Here is a 26,659-nt window from a genome sequence, read left to right on the forward strand (position 1 = left end):
GACAGGCTTTAAATAATAGCTTTTTTTCGTGGGTCACATTTTTAATTTTTTAACCTATTAGATATGCAAACTTTTCAAATCTTTCTATTGTGTTATGTAGCCTCAGTATTAGGCCTTTAATGACCATTGACAAAATTTTTCTATGGCAAATAGTTTTTGAGTTTTGGGGGTTTTTGTTAAAAAAACGAAAAGTGGTCTAAGTTACCCCGCCGGTCTAAGTTACCCCATTTTACGGTATTAGATATGCAAACTTTTTAAATCTTTCTATTGTGTTACATAGCCTCAGTATTAGGCCTTTGATGGCCATTGTCAAAATTTTTCCATGTCAAATCGTTTTTGAGTTTTGGGGGTTTTTGTTAAAAAAAGAAAAGTGGTCAAAGTTATCCCGCCGGTCAAAGTAACCCCATTTTACTATATAGGACCAGTTATCCTGTATATGCTATAGGTATATAGGATAACTGGTCTACTAATAACACTCAAAAATGAACAGGAGGGAAAAGTCTAAAAATAAATCCCTGCTTTGCCACCAATCCTACTATGTTTGCAATGGTGGAAAATATCTACCTTTAGGGCCATGACTAGAGGTTTCCTGCCATTTCCGGAACTGCAAGATTTCCACCAGATGAATTACCTCCTATCCAAATCCAATTGTTAACAAAAGTGCATGCTCAAGCCGTGAGATTCCAAATGTATTAAAAATTTGTCATGTGCACCTGAAATTGCAAGATTTCAGAAACAAGTCAGAAAATTCTAATCCTGTATTAGTGTATAATAATGTTTGCAGGCTTTTTCTTTCCAAATTTACAATTAGAATTTGAAGGCTTTTGTCAACAAACTAGGCTAATTAAATTAGTACAAAATAATTACCCTCCAGTCCTCCACACAACCTTCATCTCAAATTTCACTGTGTAAACAATCCCTATTTAATTTTGAATATTAGACAGAATTTTCCTAAAATGGCAGGCAAAAATGCTGATAAAAAAAGGCGATTTTCAAATATTGCGGGTAAAAATAGGCAATTTTTCTTATTTTGGACTTAAAATACTGGAAAAATGTGATAATAATATGTAAAATTGGCCAGATTTATTGAAATTTTTGTCCAATTCACAGGTATATTTGCCCAATTTTTCAGTTAGAATCACCATAGGTAGGGCAAACGAGGTATATTCCGACACATTAAGGACGCATCAAGAAATGAAAAACTATAAAAAAACCGTATGCGTTACGTAAGTTCTGTTGCCTTCACATGACTCTCAAAACACTTCACTACGCGTCAGCAATGATGAAACGTCAAAAAATGTTGCCATATTTATTAAAAAGCCTTTAGAATGGAAACCTACCAAATCCCTATATTCTGTCACTTTGTGTGGCAATATTCGACACGTGGTGAGTCGTATTGCGTCAGCGCTTCAAATTTAACTGATACGTATTGCCGACATCCACGTGTTCGAATTATATAAAAACAGTTATTCACTATTTGGTAGAGCCATGTCAACTGTCAAATTTGACACATTTTTCTATGATCTCACCACGTGGCATGCATTGTCTCTCTTTGGATCTCAATATTTTCCCACTAGATGGCCAAGACCTAGTGTTTTTGCAGTATTTTGACACACAAATGTATGACATCACCATTTCAACCATCAATGAATGCATGGAACTAAAACAAAGCTTAATATAAAGGAAAAGCTGGAGAGGTGATGGAATTACCTACGATGTCGGAATATACCGCGTTTACCCTATAGGACTCTAGTTGCCAGGGCGCCAGGCGATTAGCAGGAATTAGCCTCCAGTTCAATAAAACAAAAAATACTAATACAAATTACAAAGTAATGAGTAATTAAGTATTACATATTAGCATCAGGTAATTGCTATTAAAATAGAATATAATAATTATATCTAATCAGAGCAGGAACTAGACAAATGATAACAATCTCCCAGAAACTGTTTATCCTAAATCATTATCGCCATATCGGGCCTTCAAGGTCACCAATTATAGCATATAGGTAGCCTATTTAGCTAAACGATTTCAATTCTATAATAGAGAAATTTCCTGATTCAGACATAAAAATTGTCTCTGCTTTACTTCAGACCTAATTACCCTATTTTCTTAATGATAACGTAATAGATTGAACTTTGAAGGACGATAAATCTAATTTCATGGTTTATAAATAGTCCTTGACCAGGTTGTATGGCAAGACGATGCGATGACGGAACTCGGTCAAACTCAAAGAAAAGTTACCATGACCGAATACGAAGTCGCTACAGAGTCAAATTTGAGAGCAAGGAGAGAAAATTCATCTATAATAGCTAATAATTATTTAAATATTTACCTTCAAACGAGAAAAATGTGTCATCACATTTAATGGATGTTTGACAGGCAACCTGACATACCAACAGAAGAAACTCGGGGAACAATATGTATGAAACTGATCCGAACGGCAAAGCGATGCAACGAAATGAGCTCCTTGTAAATATGATTTGGGGTATTTTATATGCTAAATTGATTTCTCACTAATTTTGAAAATTCATGAACCTGTTAACCTGGCGTAATTTGTTCTATGTGATAACAAGAATAATAAGAATTGAATTTATTTGGTAATATATCAACATATATTGTCACAGATTTCAACACCACATGTTAGTTAATAAATAAAATTGCAAGAAATAGTTAAATCTAAAGTGATTTACACAATTTCAAAAGTTAATATACCAATCGGGACCTTTTTATATTATTCCGGTCACTAGGGCAAAAAAAAACATACTCCATTTATCGGCATTAGGGTAAGTAAAAACTTGACCCAGTCGACAACTCGACATTCGCGGTCGGCAGTGGTCGCGGCACGTTGTTATTTAACGTGTAGTGGCCTCTCAAGCAGTGGACGGAAATGGTTGCGCTTACATTTTCTACTAAAAATCCTCCAATCGGTACGCAAATTAAATTAATGATTTTCTTAGATTTTGTTTACGGCAAATTTTTGGCAAAACATTTGTTCACAGCTGCTCATTCTTGTTAGCGCCGTAGCGGTAGTAAGGACTACGGTGCTGATGCAATATCATATGGTAATTTCATTGAACGATTACCGATGGCGATGGGCATAGGCGTATTAGTAGTAGTAGGTATTACGACACATTTAGCAAACTTAGGAAATTTTGTAGGATTTGATTCTTACATGCGTTTATATGAATTTTATTTTTTTATTTGTATTTACCATCACAGGAGGATTCATATGCTGCTCTCTGACTGGGGTCAACTTTCACTGGGGAGTTGAAACTCAACTCGTTCTCGATGATAACGTGTGTCTCATCACGTCTCAGTCAATTTCTCGACATGTTGCCAGACTACATCCTGCGCTCAATCTCTATCCTCTACATATCCTGGAACGTACTCAGGTAATTAATAAACTTTTCAGGGGTAATTGTTGTGACAATGTGATTATACCAGTCTCTAGTTGGCACAATCACATTCATTTACTGATTTGTGAATGAATGTTTGATTTTTGAATGGTCCCAACCTAAACATAGCCCTAACGGCCTAACCTTGACATAAAATCTATTTCTGAAAATACTAAAAGATTTTTAATTGAACTAAATATTATATAGGAAGTTATGAATTATGAGCTGCCCAATTTCACAATAGATTGAAATATCTGTTTTTTTGGGTTATGAAATTAAAAAAAAAATTCTACCTACCTTCACTGGATTGTGGTCAATGCTTTAATGCTATGTAGTATGTTATCCTGCTACTGTCTCTCACTGTCTCACAATTCATATATCTAAGTATTGTGCCATTATTGCCATACAATGGCATACTGCACAGCCTACATGATTACATTTACATCCTAGGCCTAATCTGTGGTGAAATTGTAAAAGTTTAATTTTTAAAAGAACAAATTTGTTGCTCAAAACAGACACCACAACTGATGCATTGATGCTCTTTCCATATTTATAAGCATGAAAGATGCAATGTCTCTTTATTAACATCGGTTACTTGATACGTAGTATTATAAAGTCATATTGAAGTGTAATATTTTGATTTCAATTCCACATATTTTTTAACTGCTGTGACCTTGTAAACTATATATTATCATCATTTCAATTTTGCCCTGAAAAGTATTTATAGACATTAAAAAACAAAATAAAAAAATTTTGAGAAATAAATTAATATATATCTATTAATATATGCCATGCTTTCAGGTACTACTATCAAAAATTTAAATTAGTGCTTATTGATATATATTTACTTAGCCAAGATGCTTACAATTCTACATGTCAGGATTCAGAAAATAAAGAAAACAATTTTTAATATGTAGCCAGAAGATGAAAAATTATGATTGTGTTAGGTTCTTATTCAAGATGTTTTGTTAGGTTGAGTTTGGACAAAAAGAATCCTAGAGTAGTTTATAATAGACTGAAATAATGAAATTGTGTGAAGAACCTTTAACCCTTTAGCATTTAGCTCTACATATTTGTTGACTTTCAAAAAAACTATCATGATAAAAACTCCCTATAAATGTAGCAGAGCTACAGCAGAGTCAAACACATTCAGAACATGTCTTAGATTAGCTTGACAGCAACAGACAAAAAAATTGTTTCACTTCAGTGCATGATGTGCTTTACTGGGATGTAGAGATGTTTTATCTGTTTTGAAAAAGCTTGTATTTTTCAGCACAATGGCTGATAAACCAGTTGAGATATCACAATGAAAAAATTATCTACTTGTTTGAGAGTGCTTTAGAAGTTATTTTGGTTGTTTATTGATGCAGCTTGGTAGTTTTAATTATTGTTGTATGATATTTTCTAAACACGCCTGATATGGGCAGTTGAGCCTACAAACCTACATATGAAATTTGCCACATATGTCCAGTCTGTTGTACAACACCATAATCCCACTGGAGAACAGAACTTTTTTGTTTGGTAGTGGGCAATTCAGTGTAGTTATACCTCCAGTTATATAAAAATAACAAAGCCTCATAACGCTAATAAGGTCATGGGTTTGCTTAAAAATTTCATTTGCATATTGAAATGCTTTGGCAAAGTAGTGACTAAATTAAACTATGGGAATCTAACTGGGCTTTTGAAACTATTCAATCTTATATTGTTGATTGTTATGTTAGTGAGTTAGTGGAAGCTGCACATATTGACTTTTTTTTATTCTACAAAATTGTTAACTGCAGTCCAATTAAATTTTTACACTCATGAAGGATATGTCTGAGCAAACTAAAGCAACACATCACTACCATACTTCCTCTCCCAGTGACTACAGATAATTGATTTGATGATGACAGTGTTCCTGATCAAGACTTCTAAGTCTGTTTAAGACTGTAACCCACAGAATTGAGAAAAAAGTCATCAAGATGTTGAGGATAAAGTATAAACTGATACTAGTTGTGGTCAAATCATCTGAATTTACAATTTTTTAACAAAAAACCTAAAAGGTTCCCATAAGGGTGTAATAAAAAAATCAGCAAAATCTTGTTCAATAATTAAAGAGCCATACACATGGCATCTTGCATGCATGATTAATGCACTGCAGGTTGTGTGCAATAGTCATGCACCCCACAAGTTTGTATGTAACAATCCTACACTGCAGGGAAAATCATGCCCAACAGTCCTACACTGTGGGGAAGGTTATATTCAACAGTCTTATTCTGCAGGGGAGGCTGTGCATAGCAGTCTCACCATGCTTGCCTGGCATGTATGTAGTCCTACACAACATGCTGGAGGTGCATGTAGTCCTGTGCTGCATGCCGGGGCATGCATAGCAGTCCTACACTGCTGGGGCACACACTCAGTCCTATACTGACTGCCAGGTTGCCCACACAATTCTACACAACATGCAATCATTGCAATGGCACAAGCCCATAATATAGTAATAAGCAATATATAGGCATAATATAGGCTTGTAATATAGTGATAGGCAATATAGCCTATTACTATATTGCATATAGAGGTGTGTGTAACAGTCCTACAGCCTTGCAGAAACTGCCTTATTGTCAGCTAACTACACTAGGTAAATTCAAGTAGAAACTGTGATGCATTGTGTGCAAACAAAAACTTTACAAAAAAATCATGGTTGTTTTCTTCACAAAATGTCCAATTGGAACATATAAAAAAAATAAAGAGGAACATGCAGCAAATGCTCTCACTGAAGCAACTATTAGACAAGAATGGTGTTAGACATCTCCTCATGACCTAATGCTTACAATTGGCTGGTACAGCTTTTATCAAATGAGCCAAAATAATATGTAGATATCAGACAAACAATATATTGAGTGTAAAACTAAAACTTGAGCATATTGTTTTCATTCAAGTGTTAATTATACTACATGCCACCAGTTTTTTCATTAGAGATATAAGGTATCTTGTTCATTTGTCCAATTGTCCAGACAGAAATATTGCCTTTAGTTCCAGTCTGCGCTATGACCATGATGATATGCCATATTTTGACTTACACACCACAAATAAATTTTAACAATGGAAATAATTCTTCAATGTAATTAGCAATATGTCCCACAAAAAGAATGCATATAAAAATTTTTGTATCTGTGAAATTTATGTGCTAAATTGTTAAAGCTGAGAAGCTCTAAATGTCAATGGAACAATGAAACTTTGTTGTTGAGAAAAATGGTTCTATAATTAATACGGGGAAATATTTGTTGCTTGTGTAATGTTCTAGCTAATGAGCTGGAATAGAAAATCATTACTATTCAACCTTAGCTCCAAATGATGATGTAAGTGTGTTTAAATTATAAAGGTCTATTAAATTTTTCTGCATATCAGGTGAATAAACTTTCTGTGCAAATTAAATTTTTACACTCATGAAGGATATGTCTGAGCAAACTAAAGCAACACATCACTACCATACTTCCTCTCCCAGTGACTACAGATAATTGATTCGATGATGACAGTGTTCCTGATCAAGACTTCTAAGTCTGTTTAAGACTGTAACCCACAGAATTGAGAAAAAAGTCATCAAGATGTTGAGGATAAAGTATAAACTGATACTAGTTGTGGTCAAATCATCTGAATTTACAATTTTTTAACAAAAAACCTAAAAGGTTCCCATAAGGGTGTAATAAAAAAATCAGCAAAATCTTGTTCAATAATTCAAGAGCCATACACATGGCATCTTGCATGCATGATTGATGCACTGCAGGTTGTGTGCAATAGTCATGCAGCCAACAAGTTTGTATGTAACAATCCTACACTGCAGGGAAAATCATGCCCAACAGTCCTACACTGTGGGGAAGGTTATATTCAACAGTCTTATTCTGCAGGGGAGGCTGTGCATAGCAGTCTCACCATGCTTGCCTGGCATGTATGTAGTCCTACACAACATGCTGGAGGTGCATGCAGTCCTGTACTGCATGCCGGGGCATGCATAGCAGTCCTACACTGCTGGGGCACACACTCAGTCCTATACTGACTGCCAGGTTGCCCACACAATTCTACACAACATGCAATCATTGCAATGGCACAAGCCCATAATATAGTAATAAGCAATATATAGGCATAATATAGGCTTGTAATATAGTGATAGGCAATATAGCCTATTACTATATTGCATATAGAGGTGTGTGTAACAGTCCTACAGCCTTGCAGAAACTGCCTTATTGTCAGCTAACTACACTAGGTAAATTCAAGTAGAAACTGTGATGCATTGTGTGCAAACAAAAACTTTACAAAAAAATCATGGTTGTTTTCTTCACAAAATGTCCAATTGGAACATATAAAAAAAATAAAGAGGAACATGCAGCAAATGCTCTCACTGAAGCAACTATTAGACAAGAATGGTGTTAGACATCTCCTCATGACCTAATGCTTACAATTGGCTGGTACAGCTTTTATCAAATGAGCCAAAATAATATGTAGATATCAGACAAACAATATATTGAGTGTAAAACTAAAACTTGAGCATATTGTTTTCATTCAAGTGTTAATTATACTACATGCCACCAGTTTTTTCATTAGAGATATAAGGTATCTTGTTCATTTGTCCAATTGTCCAGACAGAAATATTGCCTTTAGTTCCAGTCTGCGCTATGACCATGATGATATGCCATATTTTGACTTACACACCACAAATAAATTTTAACAATGGAAATAATTCTTCAATGTAATTAGAAATATGTCCCACAAAAAGAATGCATATAAAAATTTTTGTATATGTGAAATTTATGTGCTAAATTGTTAAAGCTGAGAAGCTCTAAATGTCAATGGAACAATGAAACTTTGTTGTTGAGAAAAATGGTTCTATAATTAATACGGGGAAATATTTGTTGCTTGTGTAATGTTCTAGCTAATGAGCTGGAATAGAAAATCATTACTATTCAACCTTAGCTCCAAATGATGATGTAAGTGTGTTTAAATTATAAAGGTCTATTAAATTTTTCTGCATATCAGGTGAATAAACTTTCTGTGCAGGTTGACCCCTTAATATTATGCTCATTTAAATTAAAAACCTTTCTTTATGGGTGACCCCTTAATATTATGCTCATTCAAATGAATATGGTAACCTTCCTGTATATGTTGACTGATACGCTCATCAAAATGAAGCAGAAGAACCTTTCTGTACAGATTGACCTTATATTATTCTACTCACTAAGCTTAATAATGTTTCTGTGCAGGTTGACCACTGGCTGAGTCTGGTAAGCACAGTGAGCTATGGAGGCAGCGTCAAGCCTGTCCTGCAGCAGCTCAATTCTGCGTTGGCTCCTGCCCATTGCCTTGTACCTCCTCACCAGACCATTGCAGATTACGAGATGTTTGCTGCTCTTTACTGTAAGATGTATTCAGTTATTCTGATTTCTATATAAATGCAATGTTTCTGAACATAGTGATTTAAATTTTATTATTTTGTGCCATTTTTTATAATTAAAGTTATCAGTATAAATATTTTGAAGTATGAGTATAGAAGAAGAATGTAGTCCAGGAAATTAGCAACTTGGCAATTTTTAAAAGGAAAATTTGTTTTCTTTATAGCAAACCAAACTTTGGAATCGGGAAACCAAACCAGATTCCAAACTTTGGATTTGGAATCTGGTTTCCAAAGTTTGGAAACTTTGGATTTGGATCCAGATTCCAAACTTTGGAATCTGGATCCAAACTTTAGAATTGTTGAATTTGACTCTAAGCTAACAAAACGTCAAAACAAAATTTTTTTCCTAAACATGATTGATGTTACAGGCAGCAACGACTGGCAGAAGATATCAGAATCAGACGACGCTCCAGTACACGTGCTACGGTGGTACAATTCCATCTTAGCAAAGGTAAGGTCTATTCATGTCCAGTGTTCAAAGAACTTCTTTTTGAAAAATTTATGGGTTGCCATAACATGAATTGAAATTTTCCTAAAAGTATATGTCTAAATTATGAAGTAAATATTTGGTATTAATCTCTCACGCTTCATATTTTCTAAATCATTTTGTTTGTTAATTTCTTGAGTAGGTTTTCAGCATTACTAATCTTCACTTTGCAGGTCTCAAACTTGCTGGAAAAATTACCGAAAGACCTGCGCACAAACTTGCAAGCATATGCAGCGTCTGCTTCATCTGAGGAAGAAGAAGAGAAAACCGCAGCGGATGCTGCAGGCCCAAGTGGAGCCAAGAGAGGAAGTGCTGCAGGTATGAGATTTTTTTGTGTAAAATGTTCCTAATAAATTTGTTTTCATTTTATTGGTCTAAGTTACCAGGAAGCTATGTAGTGTGCAATGTTTATTTTAAAATTTTTCTGAATCTAGAAAAATCCTAATTGTGCAAATCAGGAGGTCAAGGATGTTTGGATCTTGAGGGCATTGAAGGGATGTTGTAGAGTTTTTAGTTAACATTTTATATATCTCGTGTTAGGACCGCGGGTGAACCATGTATTAATATTTTTCTTTATCCTGGTACTTCTTGCCCATATTCATTACAATCATTCTTATTGCATTTACATTCATTTTTTTACTGCTTCCTTCTAGCCACCTTATTTCATTGTTTGATGTCAGGAGCAGAAGCTAATGTTGGGGCTAATATAGATTATTTCTGCTATTACTTCCTTTCGTGATAAAAGCTGCTTCGTGTCAGGTGGTAGTCGTGGGGGCAAGCGTGAGGAAGGTGGCAAGTTTGTTGAGTTGCCAGACGCCAAGATGGGTGAGGTGGTGGTGCGCTTCCCCCCTGAAGCCAGTGGGTATCTCCACATTGGCCATGCCAAAGCTGCCCTGCTAAACCAGCACTACCAGCTCGCCTTCAAGGTAGTTCTTTATGCATCTAATTGAACCTAAATTATTACATAATGTTTTAGTCTGTATATATTTAACTATGTTACCTTCATGAATAAAGCTTTTATGGTTGCTGCCAGAAATTTCTCACAACCTGAAGCAAACCTATTTTCTTTTGCAGGGTAAGTTGATTATGAGATTTGATGACACCAATCCGGCCAAAGAAGATGCTCACTTTGAAGAAGTCATCTTGGGTGATTTGAAACTGCTGCAAATAAAGCCTGATCGCTTCACTCACACTTCAGACTACTTCGACCTCATGCTGGAGATGTGCGAGAAACTCATCAGAAGTGGAGACGCGTTTGTGGACGATACAGATGCGGAGACAATGAAGGCTGAGCGAGATGAAAGAAAAGATAGTCGCAACCGTAATAACTCTGTTGAAAAGAACCTTTCCATGTGGGAAGAAATGAAGAAAGGAAGTATTGTGGGCCAACAGTGTGCGGTGAGAGCTAAAATTGACATGAAGTCCAACAATGGCTGCATGAGAGATCCAACCATATATCGCTGCAAGCCAGAGACTCACGTGCGTACGGGCAACAAGTATAAAGTTTATCCAACTTATGACTTTGCTTGCCCCATCGTCGACAGCATCGAGGGTGTTACTCATGCTCTTAGAACTACTGAATACCATGACAGAGATGAACAGTTCTTCTGGTTCATCGAGAAGCTGTCATTGCGTAAGGTTCATATCTATGAGTATGCAAGACTGAACATGAACAACACTGTGCTATCCAAGCGTAAGCTTACGTGGTTTGTAGAGCAAGGGCTCGTTGACGGTTGGGACGACCCAAGATTCCCTACAGTGCGAGGCATCATTCGCAGAGGCATGACTGTGGAAGGTCTCAAGGAATTTATCATCGCCCAAGGCTCGTCACGGTCCGTGGTCAACATGGAGTGGGACAAAATTTGGTCTTTCAACAAGAAAGTAATTGATGCGTCTGCGCCACGCTACGTTGCTTTGGAAAAGGAGACGTTAGTGCCTGTTAAAGTGTCTGGCGCCAAGCTGGAAGCAATGTCTGTCCAAAAGCATCCCAAAGATCCAACTATCGGTAACAAGACTGTGTGGGTTGGCCCCAATATACTCATTGAACAAGTGGATGCTGAAGAACTCAAAGAAGGTGAGAACGCTACTTTCATCAACTGGGGAAACTTGAAGATCGTTAAAGTTAACCGCGTTAACGGTAAAGTTGTATCCGTGGATGCCGAGACCAACCTCTCTAATACCGACTACAAGAAAACGTTGAAGATTACCTGGCTTGTTGACTCGCCAAGTGCTCCGCTTACACCTGTAGTTGCTGTGTACTTTGATCACCTGATCAGCAAGAGCGTGCTGGGCAAGGATGAGGACTTCAAAAACTTCATTTGTCAGGACACGAGACGAGAACTTTGCATGCTTGGAGATGACGAGTTGAAAACTTTGAAGACTGGCGACATTATCCAAGTACAAAGAAAAGGGTTCTTCAGAGTTGATGAGCAGTACGTTGAACCAGATGTCAGTAGCTGTAAATCCTCACCCGTTGTGCTCTTTTATGTGCCAGATGGCCACAGTAAAGACGCGAGTGCAGCTGCCACAGCGTCTGCTATCAAAAAAGTGCCTGCTGTTTCAGCCAAAGAAGTTGCCCAGAGCGCAAAAGGAAAGAAAGCAGAGAAAAGTCCTCAGGATGAAGCTAAGCCTATCGTGTCATCTGGTGGCCATGAAATACAAGAGATACATTTGAAGATAAAAGAACAAGGGGACAAGATTCGTCAGTTAAAAGCTGACAAGGCTGACAAAAACGTGGTAATGTCCGAAGTTGCTGTTCTCAAAGAACTCAAGTCTAGCTTTAGTGCAAAATCTGGAGTGGAGTGGACTCCTGACATCGACATCAGTAAGTTTGAAGTTTCAGCTCCTGGTGGTGGCAAGAATGATGCATTAGAGCTCTACCAAAAGATTGTTGACCAAGGGAATGCCGTTCGAAATCTCAAGGCAAGCAAGGCCGACAAAACGGAAGTAACAACTGCGGTCAATGTTCTTCTTGCTCTCAAGAAAGATTTTAAAGAAGCGACTGGGCTTGACTGGAAACCTGATATCGATGTAAGCCAGTTTGGTAAAAATGCTGCTGCTTTGGCTCCTTCAACTCCCACCTCTGCTTCAATTGCTTCATCTACCCCAATTGCTGCTTGCATTGGCGCTCATGAACTCCACAATAAAATCGTGGATCAAGGAAACGTTGTGAGGAATCTCAAGTCGAACAAAGCTCCCAAAAATGACGTCACAGCTGCCGTTGATGTTCTTCTTGACCTCAAGAAACAGTTCAAGGAAGCATCTGGACTCGACTGGACACCAGGTATTGACGTGAGTAAATTCAGTGCTGCTCCTGCAGCTCCTCCTACTCCTGCATTTGTTGCCAAAGTTGCAGCAACTGTGGCTGCTGGCGACAGCAAAGCCCTCTCAATACACCAACAAATCGTCGATCAAGGTAACACCGTAAGAGATTTGAAATCAAATAAGGCCGAAAAAACTGTTGTTAAGGATGCAGTTGATATTCTTTTGAAGCTTAAACAGGAATTCAAAGCTGCTACTAATATCGATTGGAAACCAGACATTGACCTGAGTCAGTTCACCGCACCATCTGTTGCAGATGGCGACACTAAAAATCAGTTTGATGAATTTAATGAGAAAGTCAAAACACAAGGCGACATAGTTCGTCAACTGAAATCAAATGGAGCTGACAAGAATACAGTGAAAAGTGCAGTAGATATCCTGCTGCAGTATAAGAAAGATTTCAAGGAAGCTTTAGGTGTGGACTGGAAGCCTGATATGAGTAGCCCGCTTTCAAGTGGCGGCTCCGCTGATGCTGCCGCTGCTCCTCCTGCTTCTGTTGCACAGACCAAACCGAGTAAGTCAAATGAGGGAAAGAAACCCGCAAAGAAAGAAGAAAATCCTGCCACCGATGGCAAAAAGCAAACAAGGCTCGGTCTTGAGATAGCAAAAGAAGAAAATTTATCCGAGTGGTATTCTCAAGTGATCACTAAGTCAGAAATGATCGAGTACTACAATGTGTCAGGATGTTACATCTTAAGACCATGGTCTTATGCTATCTGGGACTTTATCAAAGAATTTTTTGACCGTGAGATCAAGAAACTCGGCGTAGAAAATTCATATTTTCCTATGTTCGTGTCTCGAGATGCCCTGGAGAAAGAGAAAACTCACATCGCGGATTTCTCACCCGAAGTAGCGTGGGTCACAAGATCGGGATCAAGTGAAATGGCTGAACCTATAGCCATCCGCCCCACTTCGGAGACCGTCATGTATCCCTCATTTGCTAAATGGATCCAGTCTCACCGCGACCTGCCGCTGCGTCTCAACCAGTGGAACAACGTCGTACGTTGGGAGTTCAAACAACCAACACCTTTCCTGCGCACCCGCGAGTTTCTGTGGCAAGAAGGCCACACCGCCTTCGCTACAAAGCCCGAAGCTACTGAAGAAGTCTACCAGATTCTGGACTTATATGCACGAGTCTATGAAGAGCTGTTAGCTATTCCTGTTGTTAAAGGAAAGAAGACTGAAAAGGAAAAGTTCGCCGGTGGAGACTTCACCACTACAACCGAAGCGTATATCGCTGGCAGCGGACGAGGCATCCAGGGAGCGACATCTCATCATCTTGGGCAGAACTTCTCCAAGATGTTCGATATAGTTTTCGAAGACCCAGCAACCCAAGAGAAACAGTTCGTGTACCAAAACAGCTGGGGTCTCACCACCCGGACCATCGGCGTCATGGTTATGGTGCATGGAGACAACAAGGGTTTGGTCCTGCCTCCGAAAGTAGCGTCACTGCAGTGCGTCATTATGCCTGTTGGCATAACCGTGAAGGTCACTGAGGAAGAGAAGAAAAACCTGCAAACTGCCTGCCAAACTCTCGCTGATGAACTTAATGACGCTGGTATTCGAACACGCGCAGATTTTCGAGACAACGTCACGCCTGCGTGGAAGTTCAACCATTGGGAGTTGAAGGGCGTTCCACTCCGTCTCGAGGTGGGGCCCCGGGAAGTTGCTGGCGGTCAAGTGTTCGTCGTGAGGCGAGACACTGGCGAGAAGCAAGCCTTGGATCGCATGTCGATAGTGTCGGCTATTTCCCATTTACTCGCTACCATTCAACAAGACATGTTAGCTCGAGCTCGCGGACTGCTTGACACGCACACGACTCTTATCTCGCAATGGTCTGAGTTCTGTCCTACTCTGGATCGCGGTCATCTTCTCTTGTCACCGTTCTGCGGTCGCGAGGATTGCGAAGACTCGATCAAGAAAGACTCTGCCAGAGACCAGGATTCGGAGCCTGGAGCTCCCTCGATGGGTGCCAAGTCGCTGTGCATCCCGTTCCAGCAGCCCCAACCTCTGCCTGCTGGGTCCCTGTGTGTCCATCCTCGGTGTGGCCAGCCGGCGCAGTACTACTGCCTCTTTGGACGCAGCTACTGAGTCTGGATGATTCGAATTAGAGCCCCAACGTGTAGGGGTTTGTTACAGTTCCTTTATTAAGCTAGTTTGCGATGCGAACGACGTCAAAAAATCGCATTCAAAATTCAATCATTTTACGGTTTTGTTACAGTTTCTTTATTAAGCTAGTTTGCGATGCGAAGGACTTCAAGAAACCGCATTCAAAATTCAATCATTTTTCTGTGGGAGTTGTTTATTCAAGTGCTAACCCTGTGTCCAATATTATTTTAAACAAGCACAGTTTTAGTGTCTTTGATGCCTTAACTACTATTATTGATGCTCTCTGTTTTTTCCGTAATCAATTCCTAGTACTTGGTACCTTTAATTTATTTGGTGTCGAGGTTTTTGGACTTTTTGCCATTGGTTTTTTCTAGTTCATGGCAGTTTTTCATCCTAGACTCAAATCTTTTAATAAATAGAGGGAACGCGTGATTTCAACATCTTATTTCCCCGATGTTACCCAAAATTAGATACTGTACTGCTGGATTGATTACAAATAGGCTATACAACTGCGAAGTAATGCGTACTACTTTCTCGTTCCACGCATCCTGTATTGTTTGAATAGTTTATAGTACTTGAAATTATTCTAGTACTATACGGAGGCATTTCTCTAATGATGGCTCAAGTCAACAAAGAAAATTAGCGACAAACCTTGATTTCATTGGCACCACAAGCGCGCCGACGACATGAATTCTGTTTAATGAATACACACATGCTCAAACTTATGTAAAAAATGATAAGCGCAACAGATTATCTGCTTTTCACGGATATATTACCCTAAGGTTTGAAGGCAAATTAGCATTTTGCAACTCTTCATAAACCTCTAACAGAATGGAAACAGACTATAAATTTGTTTCAGAAGAAATTTTAATACATTTACAGTCTTACAAAAACATCGTCAAAGTATATAATATATTCACAAATATCGCCAAATTAAATGAGCGACAAGAGGTCATGAGCTACTCGCATGAGTTCAAGGCAGCCCGTTGTCAAATGTATGCCAACACTTGAGGTGTAGATTGCGTCTATCATATTCGTCAAACTGCTCAAAGAAGCGCGAGGTCAATTTTATGAAAACTCGTGAGGTGTGGATTGCGTCTGTCACATTCATTGATCTACTCAAGGAAGCGCGTGGTCAAATGTATGCGAACTCATGACAATGTTTGGCTTGCGTCTGTCATCTTCGTTGATCCACTCAGCGTCGCCCTCCATAGCTCTGCCGGAGTTACGCCGGCCGCCTTCGTCTACAACTGACTCCACCTCGCTCAGCTCAACCGATCTCCCTGAACCGTTTATCCAGACCTGGTCTTTGTACACCAGGTGGCGTTTGGTCTCAGGTTCGTCATAGTAGTAGTCGTACTCGGGATCTGTGGTATAATCATCATAGTTGTAGTCTATGCTTACGCCGTCCGTGATGTATGCGTCCCACTCACCTTCTTCACTTTCTGAGTCCGGGACAGTTGTCATGTTAGGGATCATTGAGTCTGTGTCATTCAGCATGAATGAATCAGTAGCAATATTATTAGTAGTAGTGTTATTAACCAACAGAGGGTATGTGATGTTCATTTGGTTAAAAGAGAAGCTGTTATTCACCTTGTATTCAAGGTCGGTGTCGTTCAACATGTATGAAGTGTCGGTATTATTAATCACAAACGGAGGATCTGTCGCATTCATATGGTTTAAAGAGTTGGTTTCAGTCACGAATATAATATCATTATCATTCATCATGTATGGAGGCATGGTATCATTCTTCACATACGCTTGGTCGCTAAAATCAGTTTCAAATAGAGTCAAGATGCCGCTGTCAGGCAATATCGATACGCCGCTTCCTCCTGCACCCGAGCTTACTTCACTCTCAAGTTTTGTTGCCATTGAAGACAGCTCAATATCAACATGTATTGGTATTTCCTTTCGGCCGTAATACTTGTCATTGATAAATGTTGGTATAACTACGTCGTTTACTTCATCAGATCCCGGAATTTCATGAGTTTTCTTCAATATCTCACGATGAATTAAGGAAGGAACTGTTGCAGTGACCAGTGTCTCGCTTGAAGCTCCTCCGGTCGGCGGGACGGTTGAAGTAATGTTATTTTCTTCTGGCATCAGCGCCGGAAAAATGCCGATAAAGTCTGTGAAAGTATGGGAATGTTGCTGGAAATCCTCAGTACCGGACGTTTGCTTATCGATTAGAATTTTTTCATCTCCATTATTGTTTGAAATGCTAATTGATGAAAGATCTAAAGTTCCTGGTTGCTTGTGATCGCTGACTACTGCAGGAGCAAGGTTCCGTGTATGGGACGGCAACCAAGAGGAGCGCTGCACGAGGTTGACATCGCCGAGCGTGGCCTCGTAGGTAGTGCCGCAAGACATCGTCTTGAGGGTCGTCAAGTGGAAGCGGAGTAGAGCACAAGTCAGCGCCAGGCGACACTTGCCTGCAAAACAAATTAGTAGCTCAATTAATGGCGAATTCAAGTTTAGTTGCGGGATTGAACTCAATCGAATTTGATAATTTAGCAACAGGCAACACTTGCCGGCAAAAAATGTGTCAACAGAAAGCAAATCCAAGTTGTGTTCTGACATGCCTTGAGGCCAATTTGCACCATTTGAATACAATTTGTGAATTCTTGCAGAAACGGCAGTTGGACTCGAGAAAGCCTGAAATATCGTTGTAGGAACTAAATGATCGCTGAACATATAAATCAAGTAATTGGATAAATTAAGTAATTTAATTGAATTTGTGACCTAACGCTCGATCTCCGTTTTTTTTTCGTTAAAAATCCGGTCAATTATCTTAAAATTGAAACCAAATGCAGTATTATTCAAGGAAACGACCTACCAGTTAAGTGTTCTCTCTTGCAGCAGATACCGTCACAAGGGCGTTCATGTACCACCACAACGTACATGGTTCTTCTCTGGCGTCGAGTGGTGAGCTCAATGGGTGGTGGTCTAGTAATCGAGTGCATTCCTTGCACCGCAGGTGTAATCCCTTGACGGACCCCATCAACCGATAAGCTGGTCAATTGATGGATTACGTTAATAGGTAGACTGGTAGCTAGATCACCACTCGAACGAGCGCCGGCATTCAATGCGTCTCGCTCTGTGACGGATTTGAAAAACCCGCTCGATATCACGTTCTCTTTATGGTTCTTGAAATTCGACGCATCCTGTGTAGTCGTGAAGTCTGTTTCGGGAGTAAAGGTAGAGATGAATTGGTTTTCTCTAGTGTCACTCTCAGAAACATAAACGTTTGTAGATCCAGGAGTCGAGAAAGTGTCAAACGAACTTTCAATCCTTCGGCTCGCTGGTCCTAATGTAGAGTGGTTACTCTGCAAGTCGACATGCGAGTCGGCACCACGCGATTCAATTGCTGAATAAGATTCATCCGAAACTAATTCGCTTGAGTCGTTCATATCCGTAACATTTACGAAAATGTCTTCAGATACATCCTTGCTAAAAGTTACCCCTAAGGTGCGACTGAAAGCTGTTTTTTCTCTCGTAGCAGAAGATTCATTTGTAATTTCATAATTAGTAGAAAAATCGTACATGCTTCCGTTTATGAAACTTTTGGGAATATCGTCTCTCACTTCGGTGCTACGCCCAAAATTTTCAAAGCCTATTTCCAGCATTGTAATTAGTGTTGAACTCTCCGACGATGATGCGTTACCAGTTTGTAGAAATTGATTGGAATGAAACTTATTTTCGGGGATAGGCTGTGGCACTCGGGCAGAATGAACATCTGAAGAAAATACAGTTGTGGAGTTGGGCAAGATATCATCGTGGATGAAATTTTCGATGTCTGATAACATGTAATCAGCAGTTGAGTTGTTCGCCCATTCGAAGCTCTCGCGACTTGCTTTGAGGAAACTAATGAATGGTATCTCAGTTTTTTCAGGAATTTCTACGAGACTGTCGGTGATTTTAGTTTGATTTTCGCTCGTAGGGCGACTTTCTACCGTAATGGAATTGGAAACATTAAAATCTTGTGTAGTATGGGATGAGACCCTATTCTCTTTTTTGATCGAAATGAGGTATTTCATTAAAGACTTCGGAAGAGGCAAAAATAGTCGCATAACACCGTTAACATTTTCGTCGATCATCGAGACTGTCGGCGATTTTTGTTTGATTTTCGCTCATAGGGCGACTTCCTACCGTAATAGAATTGGAAACATTAAAATCTTGTGTATGGGATGAGACCCGATTCTCTTTTTTGATTGAAACAAGGTATTTCATTAAAGACTCTGGAAGAGGCAAAAATAGTCGCTTAACACCGTTAACATTTTCGTTGCTGGGTTGAAGTGAAGGTTGTGCGCTGCGAAGACGGGTTACGGTAGACTCGGAATACGTATTTCTTCGACTAGAACTGTTGTGAAGCTCCTCTGCGCCGCTGTTTGTATGCCAAATGGTTTCAGTTTTGTTCCCACGTTGATATGCACTTTGTTGATTACCATTGTGAAGATTTGGAACCGGCTGTGAGAGTCCCATCTGAAATCAGGGTTATGAGATGAAAATAAAAGCACCAGGACACATCACACCGATCAAGGAATAGGGTAAATTTTGAATTGTAGTTTACAGATCTGTAGCTCAGAGCATTAATGAAGCAAACATAAAATAAAGTCATCAACATTTGCTCTTCAATTCTTTTGGCTAATTGAAAACGTGGCTTACTGGCCTACTAACAAAAAGCTAAATTAATTAGTACGTACTTTGCGCATTCGGCGTTGTGACTGTCTAAATTAATAGCGCTTATAAGAACTAAAACATTACAATAATTACTTCTATACAGAATTTATCTCCAATTATCTCTTCAATAATTGATCCTATGCAATGATTGCATCAAATAGTGAAGCCACATGATTGTTAATCCGCCTGTTATGAGCCGTGGTACGGTGGTATTTCCACAGTCTGGATGTACGTAGACTAGCCCGTCGGGATTGCTTACGAGTGAGTAAACAAAAAGAAATTATCTTTCCATGAGCTGCAGCCGCTAGAAGATAAATAACGAACACTAAAGTGCCAATAAAGGATTATCGTGGCGATTTTAGACTGATAAAGCTACACTACAGTGGGTTTTCTTCGCAAACATTATTTTGTGTTATCAAATACGAGTAATTAATGACCTGGAGGAATGCGTTCGGCTGTTCCGTGCCCCCTGTACCACGCAGCAGCACGAGAGCTGTTAACGTCTGCAGCGCCACCAGCAGCAGCAGCATGGCGCCCACGCACAGCGATCTTCATTTGCATGAGGTATCGATGATAGCTGCGCCGTGTAACATTACGCCAGACAATATGATTAATGATGGGAAGTAAGCACACGTTGTGTGTATGTGTCGTTGCCTGTGCGTGATGCTTTGTCACGCACCAGTGGAGAGAGTGATGAACGGCAATGGAGGATGCCACACATTTGTAGTTATATAATTTTGTAAGCTTTCGCTCTGTATGCAAACGAGCGAAATCTTCAACGTTCTTTATTGGATGTTACTCTATATCAAGCGTAAACGGATGGAATTGCAATATGTTGCTGTAAACGTTATGTAATGTAAATAACTCTAAAAATGAAAGAAAAACTGTGAAATAAAATATCAGCGTGGGCTGAAAATATAAATATAAAAAGGACAATATTAATTACATTAGTCAAAACAAAAACATCGAAGATCATGACGCGCAATCTCTCTAACCATTCAAACCTTCATACTACCACAAGCGACATAGGCGAGCATTATATTTGCCACGAAAGTTGCGTTAAATTTTATTATTAATGTTCATTAAAACGACTTTCGTGACAACCTTGACACAACGCTATACTGATCTTCGGAAACGCACCGTTCTGAACAACACTTCGTGCAGTCCAATTAACTTTATTTACATGTGAGATTGAGTTAATTTTATTTACATGTTAGCTTGAGTTTACTTTACTGATGGACCATCACGTAGTTTTTACACACCGTATAATTTATAAACGCAGAGAATAAGAATATATCCTAATAAGAAAGAAAAATGTATCGTTGCAACGCTGTTAAAAAAAGCATCAGCGCCTGATCTTAAGAAACATACGTTCAATCGTCTCGTCACTTGAACGGTAAACCATAATATGTTAATTCGAAATTGAAAATTTTTATCAGAATATTAGTCATTCTCTATCCTACAATTGCTAAAATTCATAAATTTTGCATCGCAAAGATCGAACACTTAACACTTGTCATACAGAACCATGTCACATTGGCTTCAATGTTAGGTAAGAACATTGAAATTGAACTCTAATGATAAAGCATAGGCTTTTATAAGAATATTTTACCACTAAAAACTCTTCTCGAACACTTAACCTTATACATACAAGCACAGCGTCAAGTTGTATTCAGTTCAATGTTAGGTAATAACATTGGAATAGAACTGCACAAATAAAGTATCATGTTGGGTTCAGTGAGAATATATTTTAATCAACAATAACTCGATATTTGAGCACAGCAAAACATACAACACGACCGAGCCGCGTTACTATAACGAACTGTAGGTCCCACACAGCAAACTACACGAGGTCGCTGGTCAATACAATACAAGGAGGAGTCGTCAGCACCAAGCCCCCACAGCTGCTATGCTGGGACCCACGCTTGACAAAGAACTATAAGCCAATACTCGTTATCGAGGTGTTTACGTTAAAATAAAATCAGGTATTGATTGCAATAAAATAAGATGCCGATTGCAGCATCCGCGGCGAAAAATTGCATTGGAACACTGATTGAAGCCATCCTGTTGATGTACGATGGAACATCGTAACGTATATATTGACGTCATTGAGAAGTATTAATGTTTACTGGGCGGTATCGCTTGGATGCAAATCGCGTGACGTTGTTTGAAGGTAAGTCACGCCATCACAGCGCCGTGCGGTCGTATGTCTAGCACATTGCATGGTCGCTAGCTAACGGCGAGTCGCTTAAGATCGATACTCATCGTATTATTTATCTAGTACAAATTTTTTTTGCGTGTAATGTACTTCCTGGAGTGCTGAATTTTTACAAGTAGTTCGGTCAGATGCTTTACTTCTATAACGCATTTATTGTAGTATTTCTCAATTCCATACTCTTTTTTTTTTCTCCAAATAAATTTATTTCAGAATTGTTATAATACAAAAGGTATATCGAAATGACTTACGAGTTATTTTTCTGTTCCACGCATAATTTTCTGAATCTATTAATACAAGCATTTACTTTTTCCGTCGTTGCATCATATTGTAATTTTCTAAGCCAGCGAGTGCTTTCTGACTTAAAAAAAGTTTAATTGCGTTAAAAAAAAACATGAAAATTGCTGTCCCTCGCGCGCGATTACCAGCGTGACTTAGACTAGACTAGAATTTGAAACAAGAACCAACACCAGGGGCCACGGATATAAACCAAAAATTTAGATCAGTCCTTACTGCAGTGAGTGACAGAGAGCGCATTTTCTCGTCGACGAAAACGTGAAGTCACAGACAGACGGACGGACATCACGAGCACCATAGCGCCTTTTTTCCATAAATGATCAAATGCAGTAAAAACTGCGCTGTAACACATCCATGCGACAACATTTCTTCTCGCTTCGAGTCACCGACATGTGGAATAGCCTCCCTGACAGCATCGTTGACGCTCCGAGTATGAATGCCTTCAAGAACAGACTAGACGAAGCTATGCAAGAGCATATGTTCAGTCTTAAAATGCCTAGCAAATTACGGACCAGGCAATAAGTCCAGCAGTTATCTCAATCAATCGTCAGTTATAGAAAGATCGGGTTCCAAAGGCCGGAACCCTTGCGAATCAAGTCACGAAAAGTACAAGAATCGGCAACCGCCTAACAGGCCATAGGTCTATATTTCTTCAGTGCCGACACTTCTATTTTATATGTTCTTCGTTCCATCTATACGTGTTAATAATTTAGAATTTTTAGAATTATGTAGCAAATGCTGGCAGGATCAACACAATATTTCGAGGGAATCATACCTGGCGGTATTACTCATCCGAGAATTTGATGCCAAAGAAGCGATAATAAAATAAAATAAATCTTTATGGCCTAACTGACCATGAACCTGAAGCAGGAAACAGCGTTTAAAAATACTAGTGTCGTTCAAATTTCCATCTAGTAATCGGTTTTTGGGGAGAATATTCTCGATGGAGAAGAATATTTTAGACTGAATTATGCGCTTGTTATTAGTTGAATTTCGAATACGATCTGTGAGTGGCATGGAAGGCTTTAGGGCGAGCCACCATAGCCAAAAAGCGAAAGTACTTGGAAGCACTCGCGAGTACTCAGAATAACAGGCAATTGCGGGAAGTGTATTCCAAGATGTAAATTATAGGCTATATCTTAAACTTTAAATATTGATGGAAGTTATATCGACTTCAGATGCCACAAGAATTCTGTGCTGTCTTCCTCAAGTATAAATTGAATCATAGAAAATTACAAGTTTTCAATATTAATAGCCAATACTTTATTAACTGGTTTCACAGAGCAAAAATTAATCGAAATAACCGAATACGTTACTGTTGATAAATGAATAATCGAACAAGCTTAGATGGGGGGTGAGGATTCAAGCGAAAATGTGCTAATAAGTACGACTATTTATTTCTTTAGCTCTTGTTACCAGGCCTTTAAAATGCATTAAATCGACAACGGTTTATGTGCAGAAAGTATACAAAGATTCAACTGTGGCAGCTTGTAATCTCTATATGGACGCTCCAGGCTGCACGCTAATGTGGATGGTGTTGGGATCACAGCCTTGATTGGAGTACTTCCCGCGGCCTGTATGGTGAGAAAAGTTCTTATTGAAGTATAAAATATTCATAGCTACCACCAAAAAGCCACGTTAAAAATAATGAACTGTCGCGAGCATGCAAAAAATAAGCACTGCAATAGCCATGCTATGATGTAACCTTGCACTAGAATTATTGCTATGATATGACTTTGTTATGATATGAGTTATGACTATGTCCGGATGCCATCTCGACACTTCCATCTGAATTTTTTTCGCTCTGCTGAGGCTCCAGCAAATTCCTTTTTACAGCTTGGCTTGGTTTCGTACACGTCACAGACCTCAATATCTACAGTTTATGAAGGATCTCTAGAAAAGGACGAAACTCGCTGCATAATCTAAACTAAAATCTATATTAGTCAATTACAAAATGTAACTTAGAAATGAACTGGCTTGTGTAATTTATTGCATGGAACTGCAGTGAGTGACAGAGAGCGCATTTTCTCGTCGACGAAAACGTGAAGTCACAGACAGACGGACGGACATCACGAGCACCATAGCGCCTTTTTTTCCATAAATGATCAAATGCAGTAAAAACTGCGCTGTAACACATCCATGCGACAACATTTCTTCTCGCTTCGAGTCACCGACATGTGGAATAGCCTCCCTGACAGCATCGTTGACGCTCCGAGTATGAATGCCTTCAAGAACAGACTAGACGAAGCTATGCAAGAGCATATGTTCAGTCTTAAAATGCCTAGCAAATTACGGACCAGGCAATAAGTCCAGCAGTTATCTCAATCAATCGTCAGTTATAGAAAGATCGGGTTCCAAAGGCCGGAACCCTTGCGAATCAAGTCACGAAAAGTACAAGAATCGGCAACCGCCTAACAGGCCATAGGTCTATATTTCTTCAGTGCCGACACTTCTATTTTATATGTTCTTCGTTCCATCTATACGTGTTAATAATTTAGAATTTTTAGAATTATGTAGCAAATGCTGGCAGGATCAACACAATATTTCGAGGGAATCATACCTGGCGGTATTACTCATCCGAGAATTTGATGCCAAAGAAGCGATAATAAAATAAAATAAATCTTTATGGCCTAACTGACCATGAACCTGAAGCAGGAAACAGCGTTTAAAAATACTAGTGTCGTTCAAATTTCCATCTAGTAATCGGTTTTTGGGGAGAATATTCTCGATGGAGAAGAATATTTTAGACTGAATTATGCGCTTGTTATTAGTTGAATTTCGAATACGATCTGTGAGTGGCATGGAAGGCTTTAGGGCGAGCCACCATAGCCAAAAAGCGAAAGTACTTGGAAGCACTCGCGAGTACTCAGAATAACAGGCAATTGCGGGAAGTGTATTCCAAGATGTAAATTATAGGCTATATCTTAAACTTTAAATATTGATGGAAGTTATATCGGCTTCAGATGCCACAAGGATTCTGTGCTGTCTTCCTCAAGTATAAATTGAATCATAGAAAATTACAAGTTTTCAATATTAATAGCCAATACTTTATTAACTGGTTTCACAAAGCAAAAATTAATCGAAATAACCGAATACGTAAATGTTGATAAATGAATAATCGAACAAGCTTAGATGGGGGGTGAGGATTCAAGCGAAAATATGCTAATAAGTACGACTATTTATTTCTTTAGCTCTTGTTACCAGGCCTTTAAAATGAATTAAATCGACAACGGTTTATGTGCAGAAAGTATACAAAGATTCAACTGTGGCAGCTTGTAATCTCTATATGGACGCTCCAGGCTGCACGCTAATGTGGATGGTGTTGGGATCACAGCCTTGATTGGAGTACTTCCCGCGGCCTGTGTGGTGAGAAAAGTTCTTATTGAAGTATAAAATATTCATAGCTACCACCAAAAAGCCACTTTAAAAATAATGAACTGTCGCGAGCATGCAAAAAATAAGCACTGCAATAGCCATGCTATGATGTAACCTTGCACTAGAATTATTGCTATGATATGACTTTGTTATGATATGACTATGTCCGGATGCAATCTCGACACTTTCATCTGAATTTTTTTCGCTCTGCTGAAGCTCCAGCAAATTCCTTTTTACAGCTTGGCTTGGTTTCGTACACGGTCACAGACCTCAATATCTACAGTTTATGAAGGATCTCTAGAAAAGGACGAAACTCGCTGCATAATCTAAACTAAAATCTATATTAGTCAATTACAAAATGTAACTTAGAAATAAACTGGCTTGTGTAATTTATTGCATGGATAATAGAAACTAACCTGAGACCGATATTATTTATTGCATGGACAATAGAAACTAACCTGAGACCGATATTCCGGACGCTGTAATCGTGTAGTCGAAGACTGCAAGAGGAGCCACCGGCGACTTGGCTACCACGAGCTGAAATAGACATTGCATACATATTGCAGGAGACAATAAATGAACAGAAAACTGTGAAATGATGAATTCTTGTCTATTGAAACATCGATATTATTACAGTGAATAATGTATTGTCAACGCGTACAAAATTGTACTCTTCAAAAGCCTAGAATAAATAATATTATGATGGGTGTAACCACTAAAAATATCAAAAATTACAGCGCAAAAGAAGATACAATTTTTGAAACACGCGCGGTATCTTCTACGATCAAAAGACTTTAACCCTTCACCGCCCGAATTTCTGGATCAAAAAGTCGCAAATTTCACTTTTCCGGTTTTTTAGTCTCACCTTAAAGCTGACATTCTGACCTATCCAACGGTACCAAAATCATCTCTGTACGTTGATTTATGCCTTTACGACAGTTCGCGAAAGGGTTAGGGGTGGGGGAGTTCATTCACATTTAAGGTAGGCGAAAATTACCGGCCGGGCACATAAATAGACGACCTGATGACGCTGATCTTTAGTTACACGGCTGCTGTAGTGTGGGATGGTGCTCATGCAGTCATTCCCACCATCCTTGACTGAATTTCAGCTCCGGTAACGTCTAGTCTTGTATCCATGCCACCTTGAATGCCTATTTCGAGGCGCTCGGGACTTTGCCGCGCTCTACTGAACATTCACACTTATTGTCACTGCAAACCTATCTCCTCCTAGAGTTTTTAAGCTACAGCAATGAGAGATATACCGTTCGATTTACAAATAAAAGATCTAGAGATTGGTGGTAGCTTTTTTTCAATTTATATTTTAATAGTTTTGAATAGAGCTTCTAGTATACGA

General features: G+C 39.0%; 4 protein-coding genes across 4 annotated transcripts in view; 1 reads left to right on the top strand and 3 right to left on the bottom strand.

Moving 5' to 3' along the window:
- LOC108675106 (protein FAM102B) overlaps positions 1-2,441 on the bottom strand; it is an 11,468-nt gene extending 9,027 nt beyond the window's left edge. The window contains exon 1 of the mRNA XM_047883476.1: positions 2,334-2,441. The gene's annotated coding sequence lies outside the window, so the exon portion shown is untranslated. The remainder of the gene's footprint in view (positions 1-2,333) is intronic.
- A 372-nt stretch (positions 2,442-2,813) lies between these two features.
- Positions 2,814-15,170, top strand: LOC108675173 (bifunctional glutamate/proline--tRNA ligase). The gene is made up of 7 exons (XM_018163168.2): positions 2,814-2,928; positions 3,221-3,393; positions 8,631-8,784; positions 9,190-9,272; positions 9,482-9,626; positions 10,068-10,234; positions 10,383-15,170. Exons 1-7 carry the CDS (start codon positions 2,889-2,891, stop codon positions 14,718-14,720), a joined length of 5,100 nt encoding a protein of 1,699 aa, XP_018018657.1. The 5' UTR covers positions 2,814-2,888; the 3' UTR covers positions 14,721-15,170.
- A 423-nt stretch (positions 15,171-15,593) lies between these two features.
- Positions 15,594-18,822, bottom strand: LOC108675123. Its single transcript, XM_018163112.2, has 2 exons — positions 17,575-18,822; positions 15,594-17,170 (listed from the first exon to the last, which is right to left on the bottom strand). Exons 1-2 carry the CDS (start codon positions 18,806-18,808, stop codon positions 15,858-15,860), a joined length of 2,547 nt encoding a protein of 848 aa, XP_018018601.1. The 5' UTR covers positions 18,809-18,822; the 3' UTR covers positions 15,594-15,857.
- A 6,326-nt stretch (positions 18,823-25,148) lies between these two features.
- Positions 25,149-26,659, bottom strand: part of LOC108675153 (DNA repair protein RAD51 homolog 2) — a gene marked incomplete at its 5' end in the record, with an annotated part of 8,077 nt that continues 6,566 nt past the window's right edge. Inside the window, 2 exon segments of the mRNA XM_018163146.2 lie at positions 25,149-25,289; positions 25,764-25,842. Of these exon segments, the coding sequence (XP_018018635.1) occupies positions 25,213-25,289; positions 25,764-25,842 (156 nt within the window). The 3' untranslated portion in view covers positions 25,149-25,212.

Source organism: Hyalella azteca, unplaced genomic scaffold, assembly GCF_000764305.2.
Source record: "Hyalella azteca isolate HAZT.00-mixed unplaced genomic scaffold, Hazt_2.0.2 contig13011, whole genome shotgun sequence".
Lineage (NCBI taxonomy): Eukaryota > Metazoa > Arthropoda > Malacostraca > Amphipoda > Hyalellidae > Hyalella > Hyalella azteca.

Excerpts from the sequence above, each read along its gene's own strand:
- LOC108675173 (XM_018163168.2), top strand. The coding sequence starts at position 2,889 with ATGGTTGCGCTTACATTTTCTACTAAAAATCCTCCAATCG. Across the intron at positions 8,785-9,189 it reads GATGTTTGCTGCTCTTTACT|GCAGCAACGACTGGCAGAAG; the intron begins GTAAGATGTATT and ends TTGATGTTACAG. Across the intron at positions 9,273-9,481 it reads ACAATTCCATCTTAGCAAAG|GTCTCAAACTTGCTGGAAAA; the intron begins GTAAGGTCTATT and ends TTCACTTTGCAG.
- LOC108675123 (XM_018163112.2), bottom strand. The coding sequence starts at position 18,808 with ATGCGACTATTTTTGCCTCTTCCGAAGTCTTTAATGAAATACCTCATT. Across the intron at positions 17,171-17,574 it reads CAAGAGAGAACACTTAACTG|GCAAGTGTCGCCTGGCGCTG; the intron begins GTAGGTCGTTTC and ends TTTGTTTTGCAG.